The 15,197-nt window shown below is 38.8% G+C and overlaps 1 protein-coding gene across 2 annotated transcripts in view; it reads left to right on the top strand.

Moving 5' to 3' along the window:
- Window positions 1-15,197, top strand: part of LOC110050028 (integrin alpha-7-like) — a 31,603-nt gene that overhangs the window by 9,211 nt on the left and 7,195 nt on the right. For both annotated transcript variants that reach the window (XM_089285524.1, XM_089285526.1), the window contains 20 exons: window positions 1-122; window positions 1,009-1,208; window positions 3,965-4,059; window positions 4,599-4,689; window positions 4,884-4,929; window positions 5,091-5,213; window positions 5,313-5,374; window positions 5,488-5,639; window positions 6,037-6,198; window positions 7,155-7,222; window positions 7,680-7,815; window positions 8,690-8,782; window positions 8,923-9,002; window positions 9,425-9,514; window positions 9,622-9,724; window positions 10,627-10,731; window positions 10,950-11,012; window positions 12,624-12,788; window positions 13,704-13,823; window positions 13,954-14,052. The exon at window positions 1-122 is cut by the window's left edge and continues 30 nt beyond it. In XM_089285524.1, coding sequence (XP_089141650.1) covers window positions 1-122; window positions 1,009-1,208; window positions 3,965-4,059; window positions 4,599-4,689; window positions 4,884-4,929; window positions 5,091-5,213; window positions 5,313-5,374; window positions 5,488-5,639; window positions 6,037-6,198; window positions 7,155-7,222; window positions 7,680-7,815; window positions 8,690-8,782; window positions 8,923-9,002; window positions 9,425-9,514; window positions 9,622-9,724; window positions 10,627-10,731; window positions 10,950-11,012; window positions 12,624-12,788; window positions 13,704-13,823; window positions 13,954-14,052 — 2,175 coding nt within the window. The remainder of the gene's footprint in view (window positions 123-1,008; window positions 1,209-3,964; window positions 4,060-4,598; window positions 4,690-4,883; window positions 4,930-5,090; window positions 5,214-5,312; window positions 5,375-5,487; window positions 5,640-6,036; window positions 6,199-7,154; window positions 7,223-7,679; window positions 7,816-8,689; window positions 8,783-8,922; window positions 9,003-9,424; window positions 9,515-9,621; window positions 9,725-10,626; window positions 10,732-10,949; window positions 11,013-12,623; window positions 12,789-13,703; window positions 13,824-13,953; window positions 14,053-15,197) is intronic.

The following is a 15,197-nucleotide window of genomic DNA, read 5'->3' as shown; positions in this document are numbered from 1 at the left end:
AATTTTCTTAGTACTCCGACAGTGTTGTTACCCCCAGAAATTATGGAAGGTTCAGAGAAAAGACGCCAGCCAGGAACAGGGTTTGGCCTTGCTTTGTGTGCCACTGACCTCAACAATGATGGGTGAGGGTCTATATGTTATATAATACACGATATGTCAACTCTACATTTTGATTAGGTCTTACTTATGATTTATCAGAGGAGAGATGCATAGATGACGCCATTACCTTTCTGTTTGTGTCTGTATTATAATAAACAAATAGATTTGGGTTGAGTAGGAATTCAGGATTATTAGTTAGTATGGCAGTGAGGGTCACATAATACTGAGATGTGGTCAGGTGCTCTTAAAAAGAAACTTTTTTCCCTCCTCAGATTTGATAACCCTTAACATTGAAAAATATTCAACAAAGTTTGAGTTACGCATAATATGTACAATTGAACCCTGTAGAGGGAACTTCAGAATGCCCAAATTTTGTTTGTAAATTTACATGTACTTTAATTGGAACCTCTCGCAAGCAATGACAGCTTTTCAGGCTGATGTTTTAAAATGCTGTATGGTTTATAACCTCTGAGGAGTGACCTCTTCACACGATTCAACCTCATTATATGGGTGCCAACTGGGTAACAAGATGCTTTTATTTCTCTGATAAGACAGCACAGCTTGTTCTTACATGAGAACATTTTATCACTCATACCTGATGTTCATGATTGACAGCATGGATTGATTGATCCTAAGAAAATGGATGCAGGCTGTCTTAAAGTTTAAATCCCCATCTAACTTCTTGAAAGTGACCACCTCCCTTAAGAAACCACATAGGCATAGCAATTGAGATGGCTGCGTATGAGTGGTTCGTCTGTATTGATGGAGAGGTTTTACCTCGCTGACTACTAGAAACAGTCATCATGTCCAGTGCTTATAGCTGAGATTGGAGTGTTTTTACTGTTCCTTCCATTCATTGCTACATGTACCTGAATCTCCTACTGACTGCTGAGAACAATTCTTTTCCAGATTTTCAGAACTGTTAGTTGGAGCACCGTTTTATTCAGATGATTTACACCCTGAACAAGGGAAAGTGTATTCATATGAAAATAAAGGAGATGGAAAGTTGGTTCTATCCTTGGAGCTTACTGTCAAGAAGGACAAGTGGAGAGCAAACTTTGGACAAGCCCTTGCTTCTGTTGGTGACCTTGATCTGGATGGGTATCAAGGTACAATGAACATGGCATCGTTGATGTCATCTGTTACTATCAAAGTAACCTTTTGTCTTAAAGTGCCACTGAAACGAAATTTTCGTATGTGAGATTTTTGCTTAGTAATAAAGTTTCAACCTTACTTGGAAACACTGCGGACTTTTTTTTCGCATACGGTAAGCAAAAACTGCTTTTTCAGCCGTTCGAAGTTGGCTGGTTAAGCCCAAAATTGGCGGCCATCTTGGCGCGGCCAAAACAGCCTAGTGACGTCACTGGTTGTATTACTCTCATGCCGCACTGAAAATTTAGAGTGATTATGGGAGAAGAGAATACTGTTCGAAGCCCCCCCAAAAACATCTTAAGGACATCTCAGAGCTGTAAAGCAGATAATAACAGTAGCCTTAGACAAGAAGAGGTGGAGAGTCGATCCTGGGGCTTTTCAGTCTATTTAATTGGATATTTGCACGATATTTTATGTAAGCAAGCAAACGAGTGGGAGTTCCTAGATCGCAAAATGATCGGGACTCTTGGTGAAATGGCCACCACTCAATTAAACAATACCTACACTCATAAAGTAAAAAAGACATGAAAACAAGAGAAAGCGGCTTTTGAAATTATTATCCGGACTGCTGCTGCACGAATCACAGCAACAATGCTTCGAGTTTCGAGTCACTTCGCTTCGAGGAAACCGGACGCTTTGTGAGTTTCACCGCGGACGAGATTGTGCTACAGTGACCTTTAGTCCAGTTGTATCAGCAACAATTTAAGAAACCCTCTTCTTTTATGTGAGGGAGCGAATTTAAGCTATAAAGGTAAACTAAGCTGTCATGACCCTACAGGTATGTTTTCAGGAAACGAGAGAAAGCGTGACAATGTCGACGGCGAAAGGTGATATATGCAAATTAGTTCACATTCTGTTTAATAAACCTTCGAAAGGAGTGTAAACTAGTGACGTTTTAACAAATTGCTTTGAATTTGGATACCATTAAATGAAGATCATAGACATAAGTATGTGCTAAAGAACTCAAAGTAATCCATCGACGGTGAAATATTGCCATTTGGAGATACGTGTAAAAGAGAAGCAAAATTCCCGCTTTGTTTACACTGATACGTATGCGGCGATAAAGCAAACCCTGCTGCTGATCACAATTTTCAAAGATACATTTTGTCTACCACAAGAACTCTCACGTATTAGTATCATAAAAAGATGCCCTCTGTGTGCAGAGAAGTACTCGACTCAAAGCTTGTGGACCGTTAATAACTTCGTGATTGTGCGGATGGCTTATGCGCTTACGGCTTTTACTGCAATAAAGTTGCCAAGGATATATTTGCACCTTGTGTAATAGACCTTAGATAAACGTGAGAATCCAAATTTCAGAACCAGGCTGAAAACAGATGATGAAATATCATGTTTAGGCTTTAGGACGTGATATAAAAGTTGCCACACTCGTCTTCGAAATCTCCAATCGAGTACTCAAGATGTTCGAAAAGTAACTGAGCTGTTCTAATCTGTAGCATTTATTTTGGTGAATCTACACTCGTTGGCGCTCTCCAACGTTCGTGATATGTATTTCCTGTCAAGACTGGACAGAAATTACAAGGTAGAAAACTAGCAGGTATTGACAACATGAAAAATAGACTTGAATAAATCAAGTGAAAACAAGAGAGAATCTATAGCGCTTCTTGCGTGAATACAACCAGTGATGTCACAAGGTCCTTAAATTCGGTTCCAGAGCCCGGACACAGTTTTGCTCCAAAAATTCGATTTCAGTAGCTAAAAAAAGCACTTTCCGTTAGGATTTGACAGAAATAAAGTTCACCATTATTTTAAGCACGTTTGAAACTACAAATTGGGCTAATAAAAGAGAGTACGAAAATTTCGTTTCAGTGGCACTTTAAGAACTGCAACATAATGGTGGAGGCAAGGTGTCCTCCTGGTTAGTGTACAGACCTGGTCAGGGACATTGTGTTGTGTTCTTGGACAAGACACTTTACTCTCACAGTACCTCTCTCCATTAGGGAGGCGCGTTGGCCTCATGGTTAGTGCACTCGTCTCCGGATCGAGCGGTCCGGGTTCCAGCCCTGGCCGGGGACATTGTGTTGTGTTCTTGGCCAACATACTTTACTCTCACAGTGCCTCTCTCCACCCAAGTGTATAAATGGGTACCGGCGAACTTAATGCTGGGGGTAACCCTGCGATGGACTAGCATCCCATCCAGGGGGGAGTAGAAATACTCCTAGTCGCGTCATGCTACAGAAACCGGGATAAGCTCCGGTCTGATGGGCCACTTGGCTCGCATGCAGACGTTACCTTTTACCTCTCTCCATTAAGGTGTACAAATGGGTGCTGGTGAATTTAATGATGGGGTTAACCCCATGATGGACTAGCATCCGATCCAGGGGGCAGTAGAAGTACTCCCAGTTGTTTCATGCTATGGAAACTGGAGATAAGCGCTGATGGGGCACTAGTTTTGTGTGCAGACTTTTACCATACTGCATAAAACCAAACATAACTGTACAGCCATGTATAATTTGCAGTACATAATTAGTTTCAGTAGGCTACTAGTGCAGGCTTAATATATTAATTCAAGTGACATGTCACAAGCTTCTATGAGTACATTATTATGGTACCCAATATACACATACTGTTCTGTAGTGTCTGTGGTACATGTATGCTTTAAAGACCTAGATCTATCATAAATTACAGTAAACACGACTGATAATTGCTTAGAAAATGCTTTATAATTACTGTGGTCAATATTGCTTTGTTTCAGATGTAGCCATAGGTGCCCCATATGAGGATGGTGGCGAGGGTGTAGTCTACATCTACAGAGGGTCCAAAAATGGCCTTGTGGAAACACCAATGCAGGTACATTGTCTCACACCAATGGAACATTTTATTTAAGTTACTGACTGACTAACTGACTGACTAACTGACTGACTAACTGACTGACAGACAGATGGATGGAAGGACGAACAGATGGACAGATGAACGGAAGGAAGTAACTGACTGACTGAATAACTGGCTGGCTGACTCATTGATTGACTGACTGACTGACTGGCTGGCTGGCTGACTGACTGACTGACTGACTGACTATCTAACTGACTGACTGACTGAGGGACGGATGAACAGACAGAAGTAACTGACAGGCTGGCTGACTCATTGATTGATTGACTGACTGACTGAATGACCTACTGACTTTCTGAATTATGAATGGCACATAAGGCCATCACCAGGGAATGTCGTTGCTATCTGTCAGATAACCACCATTAAATCTGGCTCTAAGTCCGTCCTGCCTCCACATTGTATGCTACATTGCAAAGAAATATACCAAATGAATATATTTTTGTTGAATTGAGATATAACAGGATGATTGATGTTTTAAATTTCTTGTTTTTCTGTTCTAGGTCATCAAAGGTTCTTCTGTGTCACCAGGCATCAAATCTTTTGGTTATTCTTTGTCTAGAGGACTTGACATGGATTTCAATGGATATTCAGGTGAAGTAACGGAACTACGAAAGTCAAGTACATTGCCAAATAGTTATTATCGTTTTATCCATTTGCTCTAGAACAGATGGCATGGTTGCTAAATCAGTTGTCCTTTCATCAGTACAAATGGTCTGAAATCAGTATCTGTTAATATCTGTAATCTAGTGTCAGTGGGTTTAACATGCGATGTGTATATTTTCCAGATATCCTTATTGGAGCCTACCAGTCTGATACTGTAGTCCTGCTCAGGTATGTAGTCAGCTGTAGTTATTCGGATTAGTTAAAGATATTCTATTTGGTTGGTGTGCTAGATATTTTTAGCCTAGGCCACTTGATCTTAAGTTGAATGGGCCAACCATCAGGCCACAAGTAGCTCACCTTTTAGCTGAATGTCAAAAATTTTGTTACAGATCTAAACCAGTTATATCACTGTCGTCAACAATTACAATCAACCCCAAAACATTTGATATCAAGGGCGCCAAGAACTGCAATGCAACCACACTTGAAGGAAATACTTTATTTGCCACATATTGGTGAGAATTTATCCTTTGATTTTCAACTGTTTTAGTTTTAATTATTATTAGCCTGGATTCCTTTTAACGTTATGTTTTTTTTGCTCTTTTTGTAACCAGCTTCTCCATTTCTGTTTGTACAAAGTATACTGAAAGATCTGGAAATGTAACAGATAAAATAGGTAAGTTGCGCTTTTGAAAGGACCATTCACAGGCTTTGCTCACATGTAAGTGTATGTTTTGCTTTCATTATGAGGGCCCTCCATGAAATGACCTGCAAATTTTCATCTTTCAGATGTGTTGTTATTAATGAAGTCTGACATTGATTATGTCGTGGAATCAACTAAGAGAGTCCTTTTCAAGACAAATAAAAAGGATGAGATCAATCGCACTGAAGGGATTTTGAGTGACAGCAACAAATGTTTTACATGGGAGGCGTATATCAGGGTGAGTGATCATTATTGGGTGAGGCAGTGGGGGGGTGGGGTAGGCAGTCAGGAATATTAGTGATGGGGAGATATGATTGACACAAAATTGGGAGGCTCCTGACTCAACAATTTCCTTTTTAGGACAAAACCAGACCTGAAAAAAGTCCAGTGGCTCATAACATAACCCAAGAATGTCCCTCCTTCCTCTGACTAGTGAGGACAGAGTTCTCCACCTTAACTTCAGACAGGTGGTTTGTTAGGGAAGCTGAATTTTGTAGGCCTTGGGAATACTGCTACCCCCGCTCAACCCCACCCCTTTTAGGGTCATTGGGTAAGGATGCCTAAAATTACTGTATTTGTCTTCTTGTGAGTTGCATTTGCAAAATTTCCGTGTTAATTTTGACCTGCCTTTTCAGGAAGGAGTAACGGATGCAGATGTTTATCCTGACATTAAATTCAAACTGACATATCATATTGTGAAGAAGACTCCATCACCCCCTGGTAGCCCAACAGACCTGCCATCTCTTGTTCCATATTCAGTTTTAGATCCTCTGAAACCGCAGGAAGCAACTGCATTGGTAAGCCCACCTATCCAGTTCCTGCCAAATAATGTTAGGTAATGTATCAAACACAAGAGACAGTGTTTCATTGTGATATCCAAACACCAAGAAGGGAGTTGAAAATACGATGCGCAGCAGAGTATTTTTGATGAAATTCGAGGTGTTTGGATAGCCGATGAAACACTGTCGTGAGTGTTTGATACATCTTCTCAATCAAAACAAAAACTAAGGAGTAAACTGAGAAGTAAAATCGTCAAAATCTATGCTAATTAAGACCGGGTATCCAAACCTCCTTCACGGTTGTGATTTTCTTTGTTTTAACTTAATTAATTATTCATGGCTTTGAGAAGTTAAATTAAAAGTCAAGACATTTGGTAAAATGAAGATTCCTCTTTGGGAATGCAAAGATAGGCAAGAAACCTTGTCACTAGAAAGGTCAAAGTAGACTGAAAACATGGCATCAAGGACTTACCCATTAAGATCCTTTCTCTATGGAGTAACAATCTTGGCTTGATGTACTGTAGGTTCATTTACCTATTGGTATGAATTCCTGTTCATGGTCATGAAAAGATGGTTTTGCTGAAATTGAAATTAGTACCTTTTATCTTTTTTCTCTGAGTTTGAAACTCCGTCTTGCATTTTTATTGGCCTTGCTGTTAATGAGGAATCTTTTTATTCTTTTCAGAGTGATTTGACTTGTTGTTTAGACTGTTGAGATATGAGCCAGATATGAACAGATATGAGCCCAAACTAGCACTGTTTCAACAGAAAAAGCAATCCTCCATACCTATTAATAGAAGATTAATGTTCCGTCAGAGGGGCTTCTCAGATCTATGTTGTTCAGCAGGCATGGTCATAAAGGGCTTTTTTGTCCTTGAGTGTGGAAAGGATTAGGCATATGAAACAAAATAATTTAAAACATGCATGGTTTCTTAGTACACATTTTCTCAAGATTTTGGTTTTCCCTCTTGTAGCTGACATTTAAAAGAGACTGTGTAAAGTGTGTTCCAGATTTGATACTGGATGACAGTAAAAGCAAACGGTGAGTTGAAAATGTTATTTGACAATCACATTATTTTCTAAAGTTTAAAAGTCCTCTTTAGACTTCTTTCCTTATGCATCTGGCTATTAATCTAGATTTAATTTTTCAATTTGTTTCCATCAATGTGTTTGTGATTGAAATATTTCAAAAATGATTAAATACATTTGTGCTTTAGTGTGCTGTACTATTGACTTATGATGCATGTGGGAACTTTGGAGAGTACAAAATAGAGAAGCTCATTATAAGAATTGTACAAAATATAGCCATGGAAGAGCTAGTTAAATACTAAGTTTGATACCAAGTTTGATACTAGCAGGGCTTTGTTAAAAACAGGTGTATGTTGAAAATTAATGTAGTTATAGTATTATTTATATTGAAAGAAGCAACTCTTAGAAATAGCAACTCATGATCTGAAGTGAAAACGATAGAGTTAAGCTAATGCCTTTTTCCCTTGAAGGACGCTGGCTGTTGGTGCTGAAATTTATAAATTGGAAGTTACAGTGATGAACAAAGGAGATGACGCATACAATGCTAAGTTATATGTTACCATTCCCAAAGGAATTAAGAGAGGAAGAATATTAGAGGGAGAGGGGGTGAGTATAGCCTTGTAGAAGTTCAACTTACAACTTAAAGGGGCAGTCTCACCAAGATTTAGTGCTTCTTGAAAATCCAATGAAGGTGTTGGTTTTAATTGGATACCCACTAGAAGTTGCTAAAATGTACTGTACTAGTCACAAAAGTTGTTTACAATTGTTGTAGCTACGGACGAGTAGGAAAGAAGTGGGCTAAAACTTGAAAACGTTGGGCCGATGTTTTCAAGTTTGACAATGTTACTTGGAGGAAAATCACTGAAAATCATTGACCTTTTAGAGATTTAATTTTATGCTTTTTTTATCTTTAAAAGGTTACTTTGTTGATCAGTGAGTGCACCTTTATAATTCTAGCATAGTTTTCACAAAAAACTTAGGAGACCTCTCGTGATACTGCCCCTTTAATTTACTTGCATAGTCATGTAGTAATCATTAATTTACTTGCATTGTCATGTAGTGATCATTATGTTTGGAAGAAGTTATGATTAGAAGTACTGGCAGACTCTCTGAAAATGTACATTTGTCCACAGTGGATTATAGGCAGGACTTACATGTGCAAAGTACTAACTGTCTTCCATGTTCTGATAATTCAAGCTAATATTCCATCATTCATCACATAGAAAAGGACTGCAAACTGTTACTAGGTTAACACTTACGAATGTTGTTACCATTTCCAAATCATCAAATTGTGTATGAGATTTCTGGTAACAGGCAACATTAGCCCTCTGTGAGGCAAACACCTCCTTTAAGCACACACAACTCTAAAAGGCAGACTTCATTCTCCCTAAAGCTTACATATCCTAATGGTTTCTTAACCTAAGAGAGAGTTTCAATGATCCTTTTTGCATTTAAAAGTTTCTCAATGATTTGTGTTTAGGTGTTAAAAGGTGGGAAAGTTGAGGAGACAAAACTGGACTCAAATGACACCTTGCTCACCATCAACTTAAATACTCCATTGAAAAAGAAAGAGGTAATTAGATGCATCAATGTCATATACGAAAAAACCTTTCAGTTGACAACAAATGTATTATGATAAGATTACTCACGTTGATGCCTTGTTTGTACAGTTTGACTACTAACAGCTTCTTAATTAGTTTCGTTACATTTCAGCAATCAATTCAGATTGAGTTACGGACTGAAAGATATGCCAACTCGCCAGATTTCCTGCCTATATACCTTAGTACAAACAGGTCAGTTGGAGCAAGCTGGTACTCTTTCATTGTGTTTCTCCTCATCCTTCTCTTTCCCACATTCCTCTCCTTTTGTCCCTTGTCCTTCTCTTCCTACTCCTCCTCATTCTCCTTGTCATCTCTTCTCCTTTTCTAATCTATCTCTTCCCTTTTCCACTTCTTCTCTACCTTGGGTCTGACTGTTTGTCTTTGTCCCTGTCTCTTTCCTCCTTCATTGGCCCTCCTTATCATTATGAAATGTCTTCCCCTCATGTGCAGTCAGGAAGCCACTTGTCTATACTAGCTGAAAACGACTGTACAAATGAGTTACTTTTTTGCAAGCCTCTGTAAGGAGCTACAGATTTCAGGTTCCATAAACTGAGCTTGACGTTTTGAAAAATCAATATTGAACTGGGGTTTTGTTTTCTTTCCTTTCCTTTTAGTACAAACGAAGAAGAGAAAGAAACGTTAGATGACAACAAGCGGTTCTTGAATATCTCTATCAAGTCACAGGCAGACTTGGAGGTTAATGGGTAAGTGTAAAAGACGTGGCAACATGTACAGCGCCTCATGGTCACTTTCTATTATTACAGATGTTTGGTTTTTGAAACGCTCTTAATGGTGTTTGTGTTTGTTTTAGTACTACAGTTGAAGAACAGGTATCTTATGGTGGTAAGGTTGTTGGTGAAAGTGCAATGGTTCGTTCATCAGACATTGGCAATCAAGTCAAACATAAATACTTTGTAAGTATTTTGTAATTTCTCTCTCCTTGCAAATAATAATTCTGTCCATGTTTAATAGTTAACTTTGAGAATGTGGTGAAACATTTATTTAGTACTTCCCAGTTCAGAATTATGGGATTGAAATCAAACTTTCACTGTGCAAGACACTTTGCCCTACTTGGAATATGGCATCTCTCTAACCAGGAAAAATTATAAAGGAGAACCAGTATTGCAAGTAACCTGTGGTGAACTAGCTTGCATACCATATGACTACTTAGTTGCTGCTGCAAGCCAGAGTCGCTAAAAGTTCTGGTGGTATGGGAACTTTGGACCAATATAATGCAGTTTTATCGTAGTACACATGCAATACCATGAGCAGGGTTGTTCCAAAGTTTGGAAGCTAGACAGCGTAGCTGGCCAAGATCATGAAGTATACAAAATTTTGCCTGCAGCCAGGCACTTTTTCGACCCTGCAATAGTATAAGTTTACTATTAGCTCCCAAATTTTCCTGAAATTTATATATTACGTTATCAATGAAGAAACAGCAGCATTTCACTTCCAATTTGAGGAGCAGGGTGGTGCAGTGGTGAGAGTGCTTACCTCCCATCAGTGTGGCCCAGGTTTGATTCTGGCCCGGTGCCATGTGTGGGTTGATTTTGTTGTTGGTTCTTGCCTTGCTCTGAGTGTTTTTCTCCAGGTTCTCCAGTTTTCCCTCCCTCCACAAAAACCAACATTTCCAAATTCCAATTCAACCAGGATAGAGGAGCTGCATGAAAACCAGCTAGGGCTGATGTGGCTTACTCTCTAAATATTGTAAATTTATTTAATTTAGTTTTTTTTTTTATTTGAACCACTACAAATAACATGTAGTTGAAATAATTATTACCAAATGTTTAACTAAATTATGCTAAATATATTTAAGGTAAAAAATCGTGGCCCTGATCCAGTTCCTTCTACTGAAATCGTAATTCAATGGCCTTTTGAAGCACCCAGTGGAAAGCATTTACTTTACCTTATAGCTGTTCAGGTTAGTAAATTTCCCTTATATAAAGAGACATGTTCATTTATTGTTAGTTTTGAGAATTTGTTGACCCACATCAAGGTCAGATATCCAGTTGATCATAATATATTTTCTTTCTTCATATCACCTACCTGCTTGACAATGCACTATTATTGTAAGGAGAAATGTGTGTTCACTCTGTAAACTAAATGTGACTGACATTAAGACTTGGTTTGTCTTTCTAGTTTGATGACAAAAGAGTTAAATGCGATTTCAAAGATGGTCAGTTAAATATGCTAGGATTAGAGGTGAGTATGTCACTACAAACAATTCAAGAACTTACTTTTCTACTGTCAGTTACTAATCTTCAATTGAAATACAACAGAATGTTTGAAGTACATTGAGCACTTACATTGTGGATGAGAAGTGGTCCATCTGTTTTATACCTATTTTTCACAATGTTGAGTGTGTGTGAGGCTTTTGTGATATACCAGGCCTATTGTTTAATGCGCCAAATGTAGGATCAAGTGCTACAGGTTCGAGCCTTGGCAAGTGGGGAGGGGGGGGAAGGTCATAAGTGATGCCTGGCACCTGGTACCTCCAGTCAGTAGTATACCTGGGGTGGGGGGAGACTCCTATATAAAAAGGAAGGCGCTACCTGTTGGAAAATTTGAAAAGAACCTCTAAAAGGTACCAGGATCCTGTTTTGTAGGTGTGGCTTGAATTTTTTTTACCCCTAAGAGGTACTAATTCTAAAACAACACAATATCTCTTGTAATACCAGGGCTCAAAATTAACTTTTTCGTTCAGGAGCCTGCTGGCGAGTAACGGAAAAATTTTGGTCGCCAGATCGTAAATTTTGGTCACCAACTTATTTTATATATAACTCACACAAGAACACGAGTTTATACGTTACTTTGCATGCAAGAAAAGTCGCAATTGAAGAGCGAAAACAATTAGAAACAACACGAGTAACACTTAGTTATAAAGCTACCATTGTTCTCAGGTGATATGTCTCTGGTCCGAAGGTGACGGTTGTCTCCATAGTCATTTTAAATGAAGTGAAGCATGAAACGTTTTAAGTCTGTGGTTTTCATTGTGAGACAAACACGGGTCCTTGTGTATTTGCGTATTTTATTCAACAACTGATGAAGGATTCAAAGTTTGGATTAACCTTTTGGCTGAGTCTTTATTCCCCGCCCGTAAAAACTCATGTAATTCCTTCAGCTGATTGGTATCTGCCACCATTTTCGCGGCAAATGAAAAGCACATGGTGTTGAAGTGCGCCTGCGATCCCAGTTTTGGAAGAAGCCGCTGAAACAATATGGCGCACCGTGAACACAGTATCGACATGTCAAAATATTCAGACATTACTTTACTGGGGATGGAGAGGTGAGTTGTATGCCAGCTACCATATCCGATTGATTTCCTAATATAGAGATTTAAAAACAAAAGTTGCGTCGTGGTTTTCTTTAATTATCGGACAAAATACGAGTTGCCAGCTGGCGACCAGTTCTGAAAATCTAGTCGCCAGTGCTCAATTTTTGGTCGCGTTGGCAATCAGTGAGTCGCAATTTCGAGCCCTGAATACTTTTTTTGCTCAGTATTCTAAAAGGCACCTCAAAAGTTCCTGCTGTGGACCTTTCGAGGCTGAACAACCTAAGAGGTACGAAAACCGCTTTTGTAACTGCTACAAGGTATGACAGGCACCATCCTTTTTATATGGGAGAACCCCCCCCCCCCCCAGTAGTATACGTGTAAATGGGTACCGGCATGAACCATATGACACCTTTCACAGGGTGTCCATCTTTTGAGTGTTGACCATGAACATTTGACAAACGTCTCAAGCCTGACATATCACAAAGGCTACTTTCAAATGTGGATCCAGTTAAATAAAATGTCTCTATTTCCTCCTCCAGACATCTTTAAGTGGTAGCTCTGGGCAACAGCAAAATGACACATCTGAGGACGTAGGAGCAAAGAAGCGGAGAAGGCGTGAAGCAGATGAGAACCAGGGAGAGTCTAGTGCAAAGGTGAAACGAGAAGCTGAACCTGCCAAGGCTGAGAAACTTCAAACTGAACTGGTAAGAAGATCCCAAGATCAAAATATCAACACTCGTAGTTGTAGCCTTATAGGTACATTTCTTCTCTGTTTAGGTTTGAGAATGCATTGCTCATCAAAGGCTTTTCTCTACTTATTATTGTTGTCATCTGTCTTAGCATTATTACTATTAATACTGTTCTTGCCCTGAGCTGAAGGATGATGGGGGATGTGAAAGTCAGAAAATGCAGCCCCTTGCCTTCTCAATCCCCAAAGTTACAGCTATACACAAGTTAAATATACACTCCCCTCCACAAAACTGCAAAATCTCTGTGCCCCTTACATGCCCAAGGATGCAAGCCAAAGCAAAAATAAACCTCAGAAATTTTCTGGTCCTTACAAAAGGAGAATCTTTGTTTACAAAATTTGCCTCATTACCATAAGCAATACAGTTTCTGATGGAGCTACAAAGGGATTAAGTACTCCACACCTCACTAAATACACCTCTGCCTTTAATTTAAGTTAAGTTAATTTAATTTAATTACTGGTTGGACCCACAGTATCTTATGTCCACTCTGTCCATTGTTGTCAGGGGAAAAATGAGTTCTTTGTAATCTCTCTGTTGCTACTAATCTTAAAGGAGCTCAGTCACGATGGTGTTTTGTCTTTGCCACGTACAAAATCTCCTTGAAATGGAAGGAAACCTGAAAATAATAGTGTACTAAGATAGAAAAACATCAAAGAGATAATAATGAACCATAAAGGAACAAAGATGGTCAAGGATGGCGAAGATTGACACAGATTGCAAACAACGAATTTGAAAAATTTAGGCTAAACTTTTTAAAACATGCAAACCGTGACTGAGCTCCTTTAAGGTTCAAAGTAAAACCAGAAATGTAGCAATAACAAAACTTACCACATGCACACTGTACAAAGTAAATGGTTTTTTTTCCCTTAGGACTGCAAGTTAGGATCTGCAAAGTGCACAAATATTCGTTGCAAGATAGATTTTTTGCAAGCGGGTGATGATGTCACATTTACAATAGTGTCTCGCCTTTGGAATGGTACGATGATAGAGGCAAGTATTTTCAAATTTTGAACTGACAGAATTATGTGCTTGTTACATGTAAAGCTGTCAGAATGTTTAGTAGAAACCTTTCAATTTGGTTAACTGGTAGTTATGCTTAAATGTTTTGTTTGTTATATAGGATTATGAAGGCCAGCTGTTAAGAGTGATATCGCATGCTACAGTGAGGTCACTGAACACCTTTGTACAAGAGACTAACACGGACAACAACAAGGCACAGGTCAGGTTATTTCTTTGAATCTAAACCCAGAAATGCTGTGAAAAGCTTCCCCCCCCCCCCCAAAAAAAAACAAAAACAAAAAAAACACAGGGTGCTTATTTCTTTCAGGTTTTTGCTTTGAAAGCATACTACAGTTGAACCTCTGGTTGCAATCACCTCTAGTAAGCGACCACCTCTGCTCAGCAACCAGTTTTCCAAAATACATTTTTACCGAAAGTTTCCCTAGTCAAATCTCTATAAAATTATTTGGAACCTCTTGTAAGCCACCACCTCTTGCAAGCAACTGCGACCACTTTTAGAAGCTTAAAGTTTGAAATATTCTTTTGTTGTTAACCTCGCATGAGCTACCACTTGACAGATAATAGAGCGGAAATTGGATAATAAGGTGTTATAACATTCTTGCATTCCGGGGTAGTAATAACAGACCAAAATTTCCCACTGGGAAGTACCATAGTTTTTCTCAAAATTGACTTTCACATCATTCAGTGAAACATTAAAAACATAGGGTAATTCTCAGTAGCTACCATATTATACTATCAAGGCAAAATTTTGACCCATTGTGGTCTAAGCTCTCATAAGCGACTACCTCCCACAAGCAACCACCTGGCTTGGCATTTCGGGTGGTTGCTCTTGGGAGGTTCAATTGTATAAAGTTGATGTAATATGTCAGAACTACAAAAATTTGAAATTGAACTCCCCAAGTGTAACCAAGACATGAAATCATGTATGTTTGTCCCGTTCAGAAAAAATAGAGTTCCTCAGTGCTGTTAGTAGTAGGGGCTGCTGTTGGGGAAAGAGGTTCTTACTTTTGCCTGATTTATTTCCTCCTGTCTCTGGGTCTCGGAGGATGGGTTCTTTGTGACCCACAACTCATTCAAGATACAGTACATACATACATACATACATACTTTATTGACTTTCCCTTTAGAGGCTTTTCAAAGACAATACAATAATAAATTAAACTACTTAAAAACTCTAAGATTCATTAAGATTAATTAACTAGAATTAGGAATCTATAAAATCCTTAATAAGTTTACGTTTAAGATAAAACTTAAAAGCAGATACTTTCTCGAGAGTTTTTAGAGAGCTATCCATGGAGTTCCAGATACTGACTGTTCTGTAGTAGAACGTTCTCTGACCACTGG

The sequence above is a fragment of the Orbicella faveolata genome, unplaced genomic scaffold, assembly GCF_042242905.1.
Source record: "Orbicella faveolata isolate gen_17 unplaced genomic scaffold, um_ofav_v1 contig_13, whole genome shotgun sequence".
In the NCBI taxonomy this organism is placed as follows: domain Eukaryota; kingdom Metazoa; phylum Cnidaria; class Anthozoa; order Scleractinia; family Merulinidae; genus Orbicella; species Orbicella faveolata.
Note: the sequence above shows the minus strand (reverse complement) of the source record. Positions and strands in the feature narration are given on the sequence as shown.